Source organism: Microcaecilia unicolor, chromosome 5 (assembly GCF_901765095.1).
Source record: "Microcaecilia unicolor chromosome 5, aMicUni1.1, whole genome shotgun sequence".
NCBI classification, from domain to species: domain Eukaryota; kingdom Metazoa; phylum Chordata; class Amphibia; order Gymnophiona; family Siphonopidae; genus Microcaecilia; species Microcaecilia unicolor.
The window spans coordinates 74,166,494-74,184,459 of record NC_044035.1 but is presented as its reverse complement, the minus strand read 5'-3'; the positions used below and the strand labels follow the sequence as shown (position 1 = coordinate 74,184,459).

Sequence of the window (17,966 nt, the reverse complement as noted above, 5' to 3'; positions counted from 1 at the left end):
AGTTGCATTGGGACTGGTAATTATGGAATGTGCACTCTTCCTATGAAGTATGGAATAATAGCACTCTGGTATTTAGATATATGTAATGAGACCTCCTTTTCATCTATAGATCTGAATTCAAAGCCCAAATCTAATGATAAACAATAGACACAAGGCTCAGATGTTATTAAAAAATTAGAAAGGTTGGCATCAGGTAGAATAGTGGAAAAGTGGCATGCCAGGAAAGCAATAGGGCCTCCTTGGGGGGCACTGAAGTGGACTTTATAAAATGCTCCCAGGTATATATCTCACCATTGCTCCCTTACCTTGTCTGCTGAGCCCCCCAAAACCCCCAACCCCCAACTGTACACCACTACCACAGCCCTTACAGGTGAAGGGAGCACCAGTATGTGGGTACAGTGGATTTCTGGTGGGTTTTGGAGGGCTCACAGTTTCCTCCACAAGTGTAACAAGTAGGAGGAGGTAGAAGCCTGGGTCCACCTGTCTGCAGTGCACTGCACCACTACTAGACTACTCCAGGGACCTGCATGCTATTCTAATTGACCTGAGTATAACATCTGAGGCTGGCATAGAGGCTAGCAATTAATATTTTTAATCACATTTTTGGGGGGTGGGAAGGGAATAATGACCACTGGGAAAGTAAGGGGAGGTGATCCCCGAGTCCCTCCAGTGGTCATCTGGTCATTTGGGGCACCTCTTGTGTGGAGTAGAGCAGTAGCTTAGTAGTTAGTGCAGCAGACTTTGATCCTGGGGAAATGGGTTCAACTTCCAATGCAGCTATTTGGTATAAAAACAGGTCTAGCTCAAAACATCTAAGTTTTAGTCTTGGACGTCTTTGTTTTGTTCCATTATTGCTGAAAGATGTCCATGTCTTAGGAATGCCCAAGTCCCGCCTTGAACACGCCTCCTTGTGATTTGGACATCCTTCTGATGGACTTCAGAGAAAGACGTCCAAAAAGAGGTTTCAATAATACTGATTTGGACGTTTCTGTGAGATAAACGTCCAAATGCTGACTTATGTCACTTTTTGGACGGCTATCTCTTTTGAAAATGAGCCTTATAGTAACATAGTAATTTAGTAAGTGATGTCAGATAAAGACCTGAATGGGCCATCCTGTCTGCCCAACAGTCACATTCATTATCAATTCAAGACTAAATCAACAATGAACGTGATATTGCATATTTGATCATGGTCTTTCCTTGGTGTTTCTGGGATATAGACCATAGAAGTCCGATCGGCTCTGTTCTTATGTTACAGCTACTGGAGTTACCATCAAAGCCCTCTCCAGCCTATCCAAATCCATATTGTTATTTGCGGGATAAAGACCGTAAAAGTCTGCCCGGCACTGTCCTCATATTCCAAACCACTGGAATTTCTATTGAAGCTCTCTCCAGCACACCCTAAACTGGATTGCCATATGTGGGACTCAAGCCAGCCCAGCACCGGCCTTCGTTGATGCAGCCTGAGTTGCCATCTAAGCACCACTTGACATGCAAATACATATGTAATTCTTTTAATAATAAAAATCCCGCTGCCATAGTAATATGGAATCCAGAGTCAAAAGTCTGCAAGCCACAATATCACCCAGATTCTATATAGCGCCCACTTAAGTTACACACACAAATCCTGGCATACTCTGGATTTACACATTCAACTTAGTTAACAAGCCAATCAGTGCCGATATTTTCAAATTAACAAGCAACTATTGACACTAATTGGCATTAATTAGAATTTACACTCACATCTAAGCTTATTCTGTAATGTGATGCACGTAAATTCTAAGTCGCATAGTTGAAAAGGGGACATGGCCATGGGTGAGGAATGTGCAGATCATGGGCATTTCTAACATTTATGCGTGTTGCTAGTCCGCACCTAATTTAGGCATCAGCATTTACACCAAGTTTTACTTGGCATAATTGCCCGCGACTAAATTTAGTCACGTAGATGGGCACTTGGCATATGCTATATAAACCACTTAGAAATGTAGGTGTATTCTATAAAGTACACCTACATTTTGGTGTACTTTATACAATATGCCTAGATGTATTTTTGTTTGGCACTGATTTTTTGGTGTGATATATAGAATCCAGCCCTATATCTGTTTGTTCACAAATATGGTCTATTAAGAAGCAAAAATTATATTACAAAAAATTAGAACATATATCTTACACAGAATTGTGACAGCCACAAAAAAGGTATATTTTCAAAGAACTGAGACTTACAAAGTTGCGTGGAGGGGCATAATCAAACGGAAACGCCTATCTCCATGGGCGTTTATCTCCGAGAACGGGTCCGTGAAGGGGCGGGCTGAACTGTATTTTCAAAACAATTTACGTTTTTGAGCTGGGCGTTTGTTTTTTTTAGCGATAATGGAAACTAAAAACACCCAGCTCAAAAACGTCCTAATCCGAGCTATTTGGTTGTGGGAGGGGCCAGGATTGGTAGTACACTGGCACCCCTGATATTCCAGGACACCAACTGGGCACCCTAGGTCAGTGCGGTGGGCTTCAGAAAAAGCTCCCACATGCATAGCTCCCTTACCACGGTTGCTGAGCTCCCAACCCTCCTCCCCCAAAACCCACTACCCACAAATGTACAACACTACCATAGCTCTTAGGGGTGAAGGGGGCACCTACATGTGGGTACAGTGGGTTTTGGAGGCCTCCCATTTACCAGCACAAGTGTTACAGGTGGGGGGGGGGGCTGGGTCCACCTGGCTGAAGTGCACTGCGGTACCCACTAAAAGTGCTCCAGGGACCTGCATACACGCAGGCCTCTAGGACTGGTTGCTGCTATATAACATTGGCACACCAGTTGACACCTGAAGACTAATCTCTCCGAAAACATCCTTTATTGGAATAACCGCCTTTCCTCACAGTTAACTGCAGATCAGAGGTTGTGCCCCATTGGTACTGAGATGAGCAGTAGGTCAGAGCTGGCAGAATGCTGTACAATGCCCTCTTTCAGCCACATTCAAGGTAAGAACTAAGTTTTCTAACGTGGCTAACACAGGAAAGGGAACTAAAACTGGCTTACAAAAATGGCCACAATACCGCATGGACTACAACAGGAAACACAACAAGGCACACTCTGACCCAGTAGGCAGGGGGAAAAGCACCATGGGAGAAGAGCCTACCAACTACCAGCATCGTGAGACTGTAACACAAGCTAATGAAATCACGGAGCCCAATACCCTACACCCACCACAATGCAATGCTGATGTGATCCTGTACTGCACCCGAGAGCCACATCTGACCCAGGGAAAGGCTGTGAGAGGATCGAACACATTCTGCTGTCATGGAGGTGGGTACGGCATTTGAGGCTGGCACACAGGCTGGAAAAAAAGTTTTTAAAGTGGGTTTTTTTGGGTGGGAGGGGGTTAGTGACCACTGGGGGAGTCCGGGGATGTCATCCCCGATTCCCTCCAGTGGTCATCTGGGCAGTTGGAGCAGTTTTTTTGGGACTTGTTCATGAAAAAAAAGGGTCCAAAAAAAGTGACCCAAAATCGCGGTAAAAACGCCTTTTTTTTCGATTATCAGCTAAAGATGCCCATCTCTCCTCGGCTGATAACCATGCCCCAGTTCCGCCTCCACCACGCCTCCGACATGCCCCGTCAACTTTATTGGTTTCCACGACGGAGTGCAGTTGGAAACGCCCAAAATCGGCTTTTGATTATACTGATTTGAGCGCCTTTGCGAGACAAACGTTTATCTCCCGATTTAGGTCGCACTATAGGCGTTTTTCTCTTTCGAAAATAAGCTGGATAGTAACCTATGGAACTTTGTAAGTCTAAGTGCTATGAAAATGAGCCCCTTATAAGCCTCATAAATTTTCAAAGAATCCAATTTAGGAGCATAACTCTCAAAATTAAGGGGGGGGGGGGGGTCTATTTTATTTATTTATTTAATTAATTAAAGCATTTATATCCCACATTTTCCCACTGGTTGTAGGCTCAATGTGGCTTACAAAGCAATATCAGGACTACAGTACAATAGTACATTAAAACAATACAAACAGTAAATTAAAGCTTGGCATTATATTAAACAGCAGAGTAGTAAAGAAAATAGATTTAAGTGTTTCTGGATTATTTGAAACCAAAGAAATTGATCTGATTATGTTGCATCTGGAGACTAGACCTGTTTGAATAGGATGGACTTTTTATTAAACTGTGGTATGATTTTGTAGTTACTACACTTTAAAGGCAAACATTAACATCTGGTAAGAGCAAAACCCTTGCGGTAAATGTAGGGAGCATTCCTGAATCTGCCCTGCATTTAATGCACAGGGTATGCATTTAAAACATAGCTACTGTGTTACGTGCTTGGGCCGATAATATGGACCTTCCTCTATGGAATAATGTTGGGATCATCCATCCATATTGTAGCCAATTGGTTTTGTGTGCGTGGGGTGGGGGGTGCAGGACAGTTGGAGAACTAATTGGGGGCGATCAGTCGTGACAGCTAAAGTGCAGTACTGGCTTGTGTGCTGTCACTGATGGCCAGTCCTCTGCTCCACCCTGTTATGCCTACTCTCCGTCTCTGCTGGTGATGAGCAGCTAGCAAGGGACTTTGACCACGCTAGCTTTTTTAATGTGCAGTAGGCATTAGTGCTAATGCCTACTGCATGGTAAAACCCACGCTAACTGCTAATACAGCTTAGTACAAGGAACAGCAAAAATCCTTTGAATATTAGAGCCTTTGTTCTTATTTGAGGAGAGCATCCACAACTTTTGCTAATTAAAAACAGAGTCAGATGATGATATTCAGCACACAAACCAAAACGAATGCAAGAGCCGAAGCATTTACTATGATGGGTTCAGTAAATGTTGATGTCTCAACATAAAACTTTATATAAGATTTGTGTTATGGATTTTTTTTAATATATGATTTTTGTATTTTTGAACACTGTCACCATGGGTTTCTTTTGTGTTTGCTGTTAAGAATAAGACATTTAAGTTAACATTATCAAGTTATTCAAGAAGATAAACAGTGTTTACTAGCGCCCATATAGGTTGTTTCTAAAAATATTACAGTTCATTTGGGAGCCCTTTTACTAAGCCACACTAAAAGGGAGTTTCCCATGTTCTGAGGCCACTTTTAGCATAACTCTAAAATAGCCACAACTTCATTTTTTTCCATTAACGGCTATGCGCTAATTTCCCAATTACCACATGGCCATTAGCATGTGAGCCCTTACCACCATCTGCTTACTAGGTGGTAAGGGCTCCCACACTAAACCTGTGCTAATTGGCTGCACGCAGCAATTTGCCGATTAGCACAGGGCAGGCCTACTCTCCACCCTGAAACATATCCCTGCACTAAAAATATTTTATATTTTTTAGCTTGGAATTGGATCCCAGAACTACCACGGGATGACTGAGCATGTCCTGCGGTAGTTCCTTTTAGTGTGCAGTAAGCATGCATTAGTGCTCACCGCCGCTTAGTAAAGGGGACCCTTAAGGAGGTAGTTATTAATGTGTAATAGGCCATAATGCAAGTAATTGGTCCCTTAACATGCACGAAAGAACAATAAAGCGTGTTCTATATTGCGGAATTCATACTAATGAGATGCAAAGCATGTAAATGCATGCAAAACTCCTTATTACTATGTAAATTGTGGTCAATACAACAAGCTATGCTATTCCTGGAAAAATAATGCCCTCTCAATGCTCCCCCCATATTATCACCCCCTACAAGAGCTTCCCCTTTTCAAAAACACCCCTCCTCAACTTCACGTGGAGGGGCACAATCGAAAGGGGCGCAAGTTTTCCTGAGGACGTCCTCATAGGATATCCTGGCGAAGGGGCGGAGAAACTTGTATTATCGAAACAAGATGGGCGTCCATCTCTCGTTTCGATAATACAGTTGGGGACACCCAAATCTTGACATTTAGGTCATCCCTAGAGATGGTCGTCCTTAGACTTGGTCGTTTCTGATTTTCGGCGATAATGGAAACTAAGGACGCCCATCTCAGAAACGACCAAATGCAAGTCCTTTGGTCATGGGAGGAGCCAGCATTCGTAGTGCACTGGTCCCCCTGATATGCCAGGACACCAACCGGGCACCCTAGGGGGCACTGCAGTGGACTTCAGAAAAAACTCCCAGGTATATAGCTCCCTTACCTTGTGTGCTGAGCCCCCCAAAACACACTACCCACAACTGTACACCACTACCATAGCCCTTACGGGTGAAGGGGGGCACCTAGATGTGGGTACAGTGGGTTTCTGGTGGGTTTTGGAGGGCTCACATTTACCACCACAAGTGTAACAGGTAGGGGGGGATGGGCCTGGGTCCGCCTGCCTGAAGTGCACTGCACCCACTAAAACTGCTCCAGGGACCTGCATACTCCTGGAATGTACCTGAGTATGACATTTGAGGCTGGCATAGAGGCTGGCACAAAATATTTTTAAAGTTCTTTTTTGAGGGTGGGAGGGGGTTAGTGACCACTGGGGGAGTAAGGGGAGGTCATCCCCGATTCCCTCCGTGGTCATCTGGTCAGTTCGGGCACCTTTTTGTGCCTTGGTCGTAAGAAAAACTGGACCAGGTAAATACGTCCAAATTCTCATCAGGGACGCCTTTTTTTTCCATTATGGGTCGAGGACGCCCATGTTTTAGGCACGCCCAAATCTCGCATTTGCTACGCCTCCAACATGTCCCCGGGAACTTTGGTTGTCCCTGCGATGGAAAGCAGTTGTGGACGCCCAAAATCGGCTTTAGATTATGCTGATTTGGGCGACTCTGTGAGAAGGACGCCCATCTTCTGATATGTGTCGAAAGATGGGCGTCCTTCTCTTTCGAAAATAAGCCTGATAGGGTCTCTCAGACCAGTTTCTGGTCTTTGGAAATCACTGGGGTCTAGGCAGTATGGGGCAGGAGTGATCCCCAAGTGCTCCTACCCCTGCCAGCATCAGGTTCAAAATGTCACTAGTGACCCTAGCAGTACTTGGTACCATAGGTACGGGTCAAGCTGTGGCAGCTTGATTCCTAACAGTGGTACTGTGAGATCACCATTAGGGTGCCAACTCCAGACTTCGCGCCTTCTGTCTCGCTGCACCCTACGCCTGGAATAAACTTCCTGAGCCCCTACGTCTTGCCCCATCCTTGGCCACCTTTAAATCTAGACTGAAAGCCCACCTCTTTAACATTGCTTTTGACTCGTAACCACTTGCCTCCACCTACCCTCCTCTCTTCCTTCCCGTTCACATTAATTGATTTGATTTGCTTACTTTATTTATTTTTTGTCTATTAGATTGTAAGCTCTTTGAGCAGGGACTGTCTTTCTTCTATGTTTGTGCAGCGCTGCGTATGCCTTGTAGCGCTATAGAAATGCTAAATAGTAGTAGTAGTAGGGTTGCTGGTATCATTTTGAACCCAGTGCCAGCAGATGTAGGAGTGACTGGGGATCACTCCTCCCTTAGAGCCCCTATATCCCAGGGATCTCTAAAGGAAGGCCTAAGGGATCTATGGGAGCATGGTAGGTCTATTTTGAAAAAGGAGGTCTTGGGGGGTTATTATGATACAGGAGGGCATTGGGAGAAGGTTGTGTAATGATTAAGGGGGGGAAGCATTGGGACAGGGTGTGTGATGATGAAAGGGGCTTTTTGGGAGAGGTGTGATTTTGGGAGGCACCAAGAAGGGGACTGAATCCTTAGACTGCCTAGCCCCTTTAAGATGTGGCCCTGGAGCATCGAGCCTCTGCTTAGTGGCCTGATGATCCCAAACAGTATGAATACTGCAACTTGCAAGGTTGATATCCGCTGTATTATTTTTGTACTGCAGGAGTCATTAACCTGTGATATCACAAGTTAGTGACACCCATGCAAAAATAAGGTTTGATGAAAGCCCATCTTTTTCCGAACCTTAATAAATAACCCCTTAGTTCATTGTTATGAAGGATGAAAAACAGGTATTGCTATAATACGTCAAAGAAAGTGACAGAAGATAGACAAAAGAATACACTATTGCATTTATTGATTTATTGGATATGAAATGAAGTACATGTAAATAAATGAACTGGTAAGTTGGGTTGGAAGCAGAGCAGTAAACACAAGGACGCTCTGTTGAACTGACCGCACCTTGTATATAACAGAAATGGACTCAAACAAACTGGATTCCATGAATTAATTACAAGAATCAATACATATGTAAGGAAAGAAGTGCATGTTTCCTTCAAATAAACATATGCAATGCTAATGTGTTTTCACTGAATAGCTAACATTTAACTTCAGGAGGAAGGACTACCAAGTAATAAAACAAATTCCCTGTGCAGGCAGACATGTTGGGTGTGCCACCTGCAAAGCTAACAGGTGTTTAATGAAAGAAATTCCCAAAAATGGTTTCACTGCAACAGTGGCGTTTTTTAAAGGGGGCATGCATCCAAGAAAGTTAATCAGTTTGGAGACACACTGAAATAAAATAAATATGACTTCCCTTCCTGGGGATGATATGTTCCAAAGAGTTTCGTCATGCAAGCAAAATTAGAAAAATAATAGCCCGCTCGAAACCAGAAACTTAGCTGGATAGAAAATGATGGCACCATCATCCATTCTGAAACTCTGAAACACTGTTGTGTGGCAGTTCTGCATGGGGTGAAGAATTTCACTAAACTCTGAGGCAAATCAATTTCTATAAAGTGGATGATAATATCCACATCAAACTACTCATTGTCACAGCCCCTTGCAATGATTGGATGACATCTGTGCTCCATCTGACAGCAGCAGATTGTTATTCTCTGCACAATTCCTCTCACTTCTTCTGTCATCTGTGTTTGCAGTCCTTTAGCAATACACAGAATGTGATATTTACTCAACTATACCGTTTTTTTATTAATGCAAACAAATGACACCTAATATGCAAGCACAGTTTGCATCAACCCTGAACAACCCAGAGAAAAGGCATGAGCTAGCCATTTTACAATGGACTCACCAGAAACCGTTTTTATTTCACTTTGAAACCCAGGTATTCACTTTAATCGGCACGTGCTAGCTAACAAACCTACTTTATCTCTTTTTTTCCTTTTTTTTCACATTTGGCAAATGGTCTGTGCACAGATTAACCTTGTCTTGCATTATAATCAAAATAACTTTCTGTTTGAGACGAGTGCAGAATTACAGCAAGCGTGACTATGAAAAACCAAGAACAGTCTGCACAGAGAATGTCCATTCACATTACATTTGGTAAAAAAAAAAAAAAAGATTGATTATGGTGAATCGGCTCCTAAGTCCCAGACTGCCACTATGACAAAAATGACTTTCTTTAAACAGATGATGAGCTGCTATTCTCCCAGCATTTATTAAATGATTCAACATTGCGGTATGCCTGGCAACTAATTAGTATGATCAACACAGCACCAGGCAGGGAAAGAAGCAGACAATCTTTTACTGGTATACAGAACTACAAACGAGTACACATTTTACAGTTTTTACACTGTTATTTTTGTCATTCCTACACAGAATGCTTTCCCGGTCTGATTGCATTAAAATGTCATTTATAATTTGGCCTGTCTCTCAGTGCTACCTGAAGCTGGCCGCAGATCTATTCACAGAGATTAACTGGTACCTTACTTTTCCTCAGCATGCTGTTATATAAAACAGAAAATCAAAATAAAAGCTTGGAAAGTTATTGGGAACTGTGGGTGGCAGATTTAAGGAACAGAAGAGAATTCATTTTATTTATATTTTTCAAATCAAGTACTCACCATGAGCACAGCAAAGTTACTGAAGTGTGTGCATTTAATGGTGGTAAGATTGTCTGCAGTGCTGATTATGTGGCACCCTTTTCCACACCAGCCTCCATGTCCATTTAGAAGGTCAAAATCCCAAAAGGCTGCAATGGGGTCTGTACCTTGCGCAAAGTGTCTGAGCCCTATGGTCACAGGCTCGGTGAGGTTCCCCAAACTGTACCCATCTGTAAAGCAACGGACTGAATGAGAAACATGGAGCGGAAAAAACCCTTCAAACAGCAGCTGAAGGTAATAAAGACACACTTGGAACGTGCTGGACTGTGGACAACTAAACAATTTCTCGCTTGCTTGAATTAGGTGCAAAGGGAATATTCAAATCCTAAAAGTTTGGCACAGTCTAAATTGATCTGAATAATGGTTGCAGCCTGTTGAAGTGCGTGATTGATTTGTGGATGCTGGTTAAAGCTACATTGATTGTTTAAGATCAATTAGCACTGTTAGAATATTCGAGGGGTGTAAATAAACCCAGATCTGTATTTCTTGGGAAAGATTCAGAAATGTAATAATTTTGTGCTTTCAGAATCTACCATCTGTGCACGTACTCATAGTCACCATTTTGCATTTTATTAAATGTCAATGCAATTGAAAAAAAAACTATGCAGGACGAAAACATTATGAGACATGCATACACATGAAATCAAAATAATATGAATAACTGTACATTAAACCATTTTGACAAAGGTTTAAATACACTTTCCTTAGCTTAGAGGAGTGATTATTAAGCTACGGAACAGACTATTAAACCTGTAGGTATTTTATATCTGCTTAAGACAGTTAAAATTGCCATTAAACTAGCTATAGACAGGGAAACAAAATCCCATTTATGGAAACATGATTTTGGGTACCATCCCATCATATTAAATCAAAATAACCATCCTAAATCTACAAACTGCATATACCAGCACAGTAATTATACTTTTCTTGTAAACAAGTTGGTGTAAGTGAGTTAAACACTGGTATGCATGCATCTACTTGCTCCCATTAAATAGGCAGGAGCACCATAGTGCATTTTACACAATGAAGTGTGGCTTTTAGATTAAAGATAATAATATCATTCAGCCCCTTACCTATTTTTGCAAAGACAGCCGGTGTGACAATGGTCCTACGTTTCCCATCATCTGCAAGATTTGATGAGTTTCCAGTACTAGGAAAGAGTTTTCCATTCCGAAAGACAATAAACCGTAGCTTGTAAGTGGAGTTATCAACAGATTGTAAGGATGAAGACTGAGTGAAGACAGGCTGTGGCAAATGAATTGAAGCTACTGCTACAGCGTTCTATACAATCAGGAGAAGAAAAAAAAAAAAAGAAAGAAAATTTTAAGATGCAAGTCACAACAGGGTAGCTTTCATTATGTTTTTAAACTTGTGCACAAGGAATATAGGCTGCCTATCTTTTTTTCGGCAGTCTAGAAGCAACCATAGAAGCAGGAGCTGTAACCATGGGAATGGCGTTGGAACAGGGCATGTAAAAAGGGAAAACATTGTGATTGCTTGTGTGAATCTATATGGTCAAACTCCCTGCTGCAGCGGGGAGAATGGTTCCTACCGTGCCTGCTACAGGGTCCATAAACACTGCAGATCTGATTTAAAGAGACAACCTCTAGCAGGCTTTCTTCTCCACTCAGATCAACATGCAACTTACCCTTTGTCCAGGGGGAAGCTTAGAAGAGTAATGAGAACACTAAAAGAGCGATTACAACACAATGTGAACCAAAAAGGAAGTGGTTTTAAGCATTTTAGCCTGCATCTTTCTTGAATTGAAAGGGAATATTTCATTCTACAGTGTATTTTAATAAATATGACACAGAAACTCTACCAAAACAAGCACAATTCTGACAAACAAAAATGCTGATATAGGCACTTGGGGGTAATTGTATAAGAAGCCATCTAGTTTTAACATGTGCAAAGGTCAGAATTTTAGTCATTTGCAAACAGAAATGACCTCTTAGAGAATGAGGACTAGAGGAAAGGTGCGTGTTTTGTGCAAGTATGGAGTTTGGGCAGAGCATGGGTGACGCATGCAAATATGCTCATGAATTATAAAATATTATAACTTACCCGCATTCTGCCTACCATCTAGATGTGGTTATTTGTAGCAGCTAAAAAGCTGATGTAAGCAAGCATACCTTAAGTGTAAGCGGTTTTATGCCACTAGCGCTAGTATTCTTACCTTTCTTTCTAGAATAAGCTTAACAAAAGTGCCTTCTTACCCTCTTATCCTAGGTGCCCTGTCATATAATTATCTTATTACCCTCTCATTCTATAATGATTCACCTAAATTTAAGCACCTTTTGTGTCCTTAAATTTATACAATACTGTCATTCAGGTGACAGAAATGTACACTTATGGGTATAGATGACAGGAGCGTGCCTATGCTCTATTCCATATTTACATACTAAAAAGGTATTAGGCCTGATTCTATAACAATCACGCATAACTAATGGACACACCCCATCATCACTCCCCCTTTTCAGTTGTTCAGCTCAAACTACGGGCAGCATTTTAAAGAATGCGGATAGAGGAATGTGCACATAACTCCTAATTAGTGCCAATTAGTGCCAATAATTGCTTGTTAGTGGTCAATTATCAGCACTGATTGGCTTGTTAACCAATTAAGATGTGCGCACAGATTTGCGCACACATCTTTGAACACCATATATAGAATTGGGGGGGGGGGGGATACTGCATAATTATTAAAGGTATATTCACATGGGTGGAAAATAGACAGGGCTGATATTTACACACCCAATTTACAGAATACTGTAAGTTTTCACGTAAATGTTGCATTTAGGTTTTACATTTATGAGAACCATAGAGATGTTATAAATGTGCACATCTGAGTTTTAGTGTTGATGTGGCTTTATGCTAGTATTCTATAAGGACACTTACACGTATAGGTATTTTTATAGACTAGGCTTCATATACCATAATATGGTGGCCTCTCTGTTATAGAAGTCCCTCCTTAACCCATTAGTGCCCAATGTTCCCATATGTGGGAACAAATATGGGAACATGTGGGAACATTGGGCACTAATGGGTTAATGACCACTCTGTGTCACAAAATAGAGGATGGTTCTTAAGGCAATACTGCTTATCCATTATCCTCCTAATTCTATAAAAATTGCTAAATATTGCACACACAAATTTGGTCGGGTGCCTAATTTGCACATGAAATTTAATTGAATAATGAGCTACTTAGCACTGATAATTGGCTTTTTATCAAGCAATTATTGGTATTAATTAGATTTAATTGGCATTTGCATGTGTAAATTTAGGAGCAGGATCCGCGCCTAACTTTTACGTGTGAGTCAAAAAAGGGGGTGTGGAAATGGGAGGGCCATGGGCGAGTCATGGGTAGATTGGGGGCATTCCTTTACATCAGGCTCAGTCTCTGGCTGTCTTCAAGTTTAGGCTTAAAGCCCACCTCTTTGCTACTGCTTTCGACTCCTAACCATGACTCTCTAACTCAACACCCTCACTTATCACCCCTACCCCTGCAATTTCCCCACCCCTAGCTGTCTGTTCATCTGTCCAATTTAGATTGTGAGCTCTGTTGAGCAGGGACTGTCTTTTCATGTTCATTTGTGCAGCGCTGCTTAAGTCTAGTAGCGTTATAGAAATGTTTAATAGTAGTAGTAGTAGTTATGTGTAGTTAGAGAATAAGGGCATCCAAAACCTAAATTGCACCATGTTTTGATTGGTGCAAATGGACATGCCTAATGTTAGGCATGATTCCCAGGCGTAAGCCCTATTCTACAAACTGCGCCTAACTTTAAGGGTGTTTTGTAGAATAGCATTTTTCAGCACCAATTATTTTGGTGCCGTATATAGAATTTACCCCTATAGGTGTTCTCTGAGGACAGAAGGATATCAGCCCTTACATGTGAGGGACATCATCTAACAGAACCTGAGTATGAACCATGTGAAGAAAACTACTCAATGTTTTCAGAGTGCTCTACTGAGAATGTCTGGGATGTCCCTTGTGATGACAGCCACTGTGTGAAGCCACCTGAGTTCTGTATATCGTTATTAAAGGGGGGGGGGCCTCCTTGGGAAAGTGGGAGTGTTTTTTAAGGACTGCTGTTCTCAGAGAACACTGGTTACAGGTAAGCAGCTCTGCTTTCTCCAAGGACAAACAGGATATCATGTCCCCACATATGTGAATCAGTATGGTTTAATTAATTTATTTATTTGTTGCATTTGTATCCCACATTTTCCCACCTATTTGCAGGCTCAATGTGGCTTACATTGTTCCGTAATGGCGATCGCCATTTCCGGAATGAGAAATACAAAGCAGTATTGCATTAAAGTTCATGAGTGACAGAGTAAATTAAGCAATCAAGTATAGAGAATTCATTTTCGTAATGAGAAATAAAGTGGTATTGCGTTAAAAAGTTCATTCATGACGGAGTAACTTAGGCAGTCAAGTATAGAGAGTTTGGTTTTGTCCAGTTCTGGTATGAGTTTTGTTGTCTGGTATTTAGGATGGATCATTGCGGTATGCCTTTTTGAACAGGTCGGTTTTTAGTAATTTTATTTAAAAGTCAATAGCTATGTTTTTGATGGAAGCAAGCCATTTTAAACATTTCCTTTCTTTTTTATGAAAGGAATTTGTAAATTATAAAAATGGTCACTATGGGGGTTGGAGTAATATTCTAAGGGAATCTGTACAATTTAAACTCAAATGTAACTATATCATTTCTTCACTGACCTGATGAAGAAAGGATAACTTGAAAGCTTGTCAAAGCTACATTGTTAGTCCAATAAAAATGTATCATCTACAACTTGGTGGTTGTCCCCTATATCCATATATTCTATGCCTGAAAGAGACCTTACAGGACCTGCTGTTGCATCAGAAGTCCTTATCTAAACAGTAGTAAGATGCAAATGTGTGGGTGGAACTCCATGTCATAACCTTTCAGATTTTTTCCCATACAGGCTGATCTCAGGTGGACCACCAGCTGTGAGTGCTCTGATGTAGCATCCTGATATGCCCCTCCATACTCCATTACTCAGACTTGCTTGGACATATCATAAAGAGATGGAATCTGTCAACCAGTTACACAAAGTCCAACTGATATTCCAAGTGAATTAACTGGTCGGGAACAGCTGCCACGCAGTTCACTCACTTGTATGTAGCTATACAGTAATTTTCAGCAGCACTTAACCAGTTAGGGGCACGGAAAATGATCAGTTATGGGCTTATTATCAGAAGCAAATGCAGGCGCTAGAGGCTATTAGCACCATTCTAGCGCTTGCGTTTGCTACCTCCCCATGATCAGAGCCCTTGAGCACATGAAACATGCTCAGAGGGTCTGAACGCAACTAGCATGTAAATGCATGCTAAACAGGGCTCTTAGTGCAAGATGCTAAACATATTCCTCTCCAAAAATCAGCAAGCAGTGCACCAAACGTTGGTGCACTGTCTGCGGCGAAACCTATGCCAGCTCAGAGCTGGCGTTAGGGTTTGAGGACCATTGGGGAGGAATGGTGAGCTCTATCCAGCATGCATTTGCATGCTAGTAGGCCTCCCATTCCCCCCAATACAAACCCCCCACAGTAACCCCCCCCCCTCAGGATCCCCAATCTCCAGCCAATGACATGGGGGCTGGAGGTCCGGCAGACCTCTAGTCCTCTCGACCACCCCATGACACAAGTTTAGGGGGGTGGACCTCCAGTCCCCCAACCCCCCCCCCGACACAGGTTCAGGAAGGCTAGAGACCCAGTGGGTCTCCAGCCCCCCTAACCTCCCCTAGCATCCCCCCCAAAAGCCCTGGTTCACACCATATGAAGGAGTTTCTGGGTGGGCTCTATTGTTCTTGCCTGCCTGTTCCAAAGGTGGCGGATCTCACATGTCACCTAGATAAGATTTTAAATAGTGCTGAGGAGGAGCCGGCTGTCTTGGTACATGTAGGTATAGCCACGTAATGCAAGGTTCTACATTAGGAGTCACCGACTAAGAAAGGGATCTTGACGTCATTGTTAATGATACGTTGAAACCCTCTGCTCAGTGTGCCATGGCGGCTAAGAAAGCAAATAGAATGTTAGGTATTACTTGGAAAGGAATAGAAAACAAAAGTGAGGACATTATAATGCCCTTGTATCAGTCCATGGTGCAACCGCACCTCGAATATTGTGTTGAATTCTGGTCGCTGCATCTCAAAGAAGATATAGTGGAATTAGAAAAGGTACAGAGAAGGGAGACGAAAATGATAAAGGGAATGGGAAGACTTCCCTATGAGGAAAGGCTTAAGCGGCTAGGGCTTTTCTGCTTGGAGAAAAGACGGCCGAGGAGAGATATGATAGAGGTCTATAAAATAATGAGAGGAGTGGAACGGGTAGACGTGAATAATTTGTTTACTCTTTCAAAAAATACCAGGACTAGGGGACATGCGATGAAGCTACAAAGTAGTAAATTTAATACGAATCGGAGAAAACTTTTCTTCACGGAATGTGTAATTAAACTCTGGAATTCGTTGCCAGAGAATGTGGTAAAGGCGGTTAGCCAGTGTAACATTGTGAGTAATTGGGTTACTCTTTCATACTTCGATTTTTTGAATATTAATCTTGCTGCCATGTTTTGAATGGTCTGTAGCGATTTTAGTATATTTTCTTTGCACCTTACTTACAGTGCATTGCAATAGTCTAGTTGGGACAATATCAACGTTTATACTATAAGACGAAATGATTCTCTAGGAAAATAGTCTCTAATCCTTCTCATTTTTTATAATGTTTTGAAACTCTTTCTAAAAAAATTCCTAGTATTTTTAGTTGTGTTTCAATTGGGTATGTTTGTTATTCGATTGTGAAGTTTTGATAAGTGGGATTGTGGTAGCTAGATAGAACCAGGACTTTGGTTTTATCTCTATTTAGTTTGAGTTTGAAAGTTGTGGCACAAAATTTTCAAAAGGTCCATACCTTTTTTGACCTTATCCGATATGTCTGTGATATTGTTATTAAACAGTACAAGTGACATCATCAGCATATATAAATTAATCAAATCCCATTTTTTCCAATTTTTTGCCGAGTGGAGCCATCATAATATTGAATAATATAGGTGATATTGAGGAACCTTGTGGCACCCCACATTCAGAGATCCAAGAGGCTGAAAACTGATCAGTCATCTTTATAATATATGATCTAGTTCTTAGAAAACCATTAAACCAGGTTGCCACTGCGCCAGTTATGTCCATGTTGTTGAGTAGGGTCATTATTGTGGTGTAGTCTACTAGATCAAAAGTGCTTGATATATCAAATTGTTGCAGTAGGATTTTCTGTCCTAGGCATATAAGTCATCTAAATTTTGTTATCAGAGTAGTTATAACAGTCTCAGTGCTATAGAGTGGCCTGATACCTGACTGAGAGCTATTAAAGGATTGAGAAATGTGTCAAATATTCCATTAGTTGTTCTGCTACTAAACCCTCCATCGTTTTGGCCAGTAATGGTATTGAGGTCACTGGTCTATAAGTTATAAGTTCAATAACCTGCTTATTTTTGAACGAGAAGGCCGGCCATCTTCCGACACAAATCGGGAGATGGCCGGCCATCTCCTAAACCCGGCCAAATCAGTATAATCGAACGCCAATTTTGGCTGGCTTCAACTGCTTTCCGTCGCGGAACCGACGAAAGTTCAAGGGGGCGTGTTGGCAGTGTACCGAAGGCGGGACGGGGGCCTCTATGCCAGCCTCAAATGTCATACCCAGCTCCATGACAGCAGTATGCAGGTCCCTGGAGCAGTTTTTAGTGGGTACTGCAGTGCACTTTAGGCAGGCGGACCCAGGCCCCCCCACCTGTTACACTTGTGGTGGTAAATGGGAGCCCTCCAAAACTACTACTACTACTACTTAACATTTCTAGAACGCTACTAGGGTTACGCAGCGCTGTACAAAACCCACCCGAAACCCATTGTACCCACATGTAGGTGCCCCCCTTCATCCCTTAGGGCTATGGTAGTGGTGTACAGTTGTGGGGAGTGGGTTTTGGGTTTTTATGGGGGGGCTCAGCACCCAAGGCAAGGGAGCTATGCACCTGGGAGCAATTTGTGAAGTCCACTGCAGTGCCCCCTAGGGTACCCGGTTGGTGTCCTGGCATGTGAGGAGGACCAGTGCACAACAAATGCTGGCTCCTCCCACGACCAAGTACCTTGGATGTGGCTGGGTTTGAGATGGCCGCCATGAGTTTCCATTATTGGGGAAAATCAATGGCGGCCATCTCTAAGGCCGG

General features: G+C 42.2%; 1 protein-coding gene across 1 annotated transcript in view; it reads right to left on the bottom strand.

Annotated features, from left to right (window-relative positions):
* The window catches only part of ADGRA1 (adhesion G protein-coupled receptor A1), an 816,325-nt gene that overhangs the window by 201,567 nt on the left and 596,792 nt on the right, over positions 1 to 17,966 (bottom strand). Inside the window, exons 13-14 of the mRNA XM_030202995.1 lie at positions 10,810 to 11,017; positions 9,698 to 9,906 (exon numbers count right to left, since the gene is read on the bottom strand). Of these exons, the coding sequence (XP_030058855.1) occupies positions 9,698 to 9,906; positions 10,810 to 11,017 (417 nt within the window). The remainder of the gene's footprint in view (positions 1 to 9,697; positions 9,907 to 10,809; positions 11,018 to 17,966) is intronic.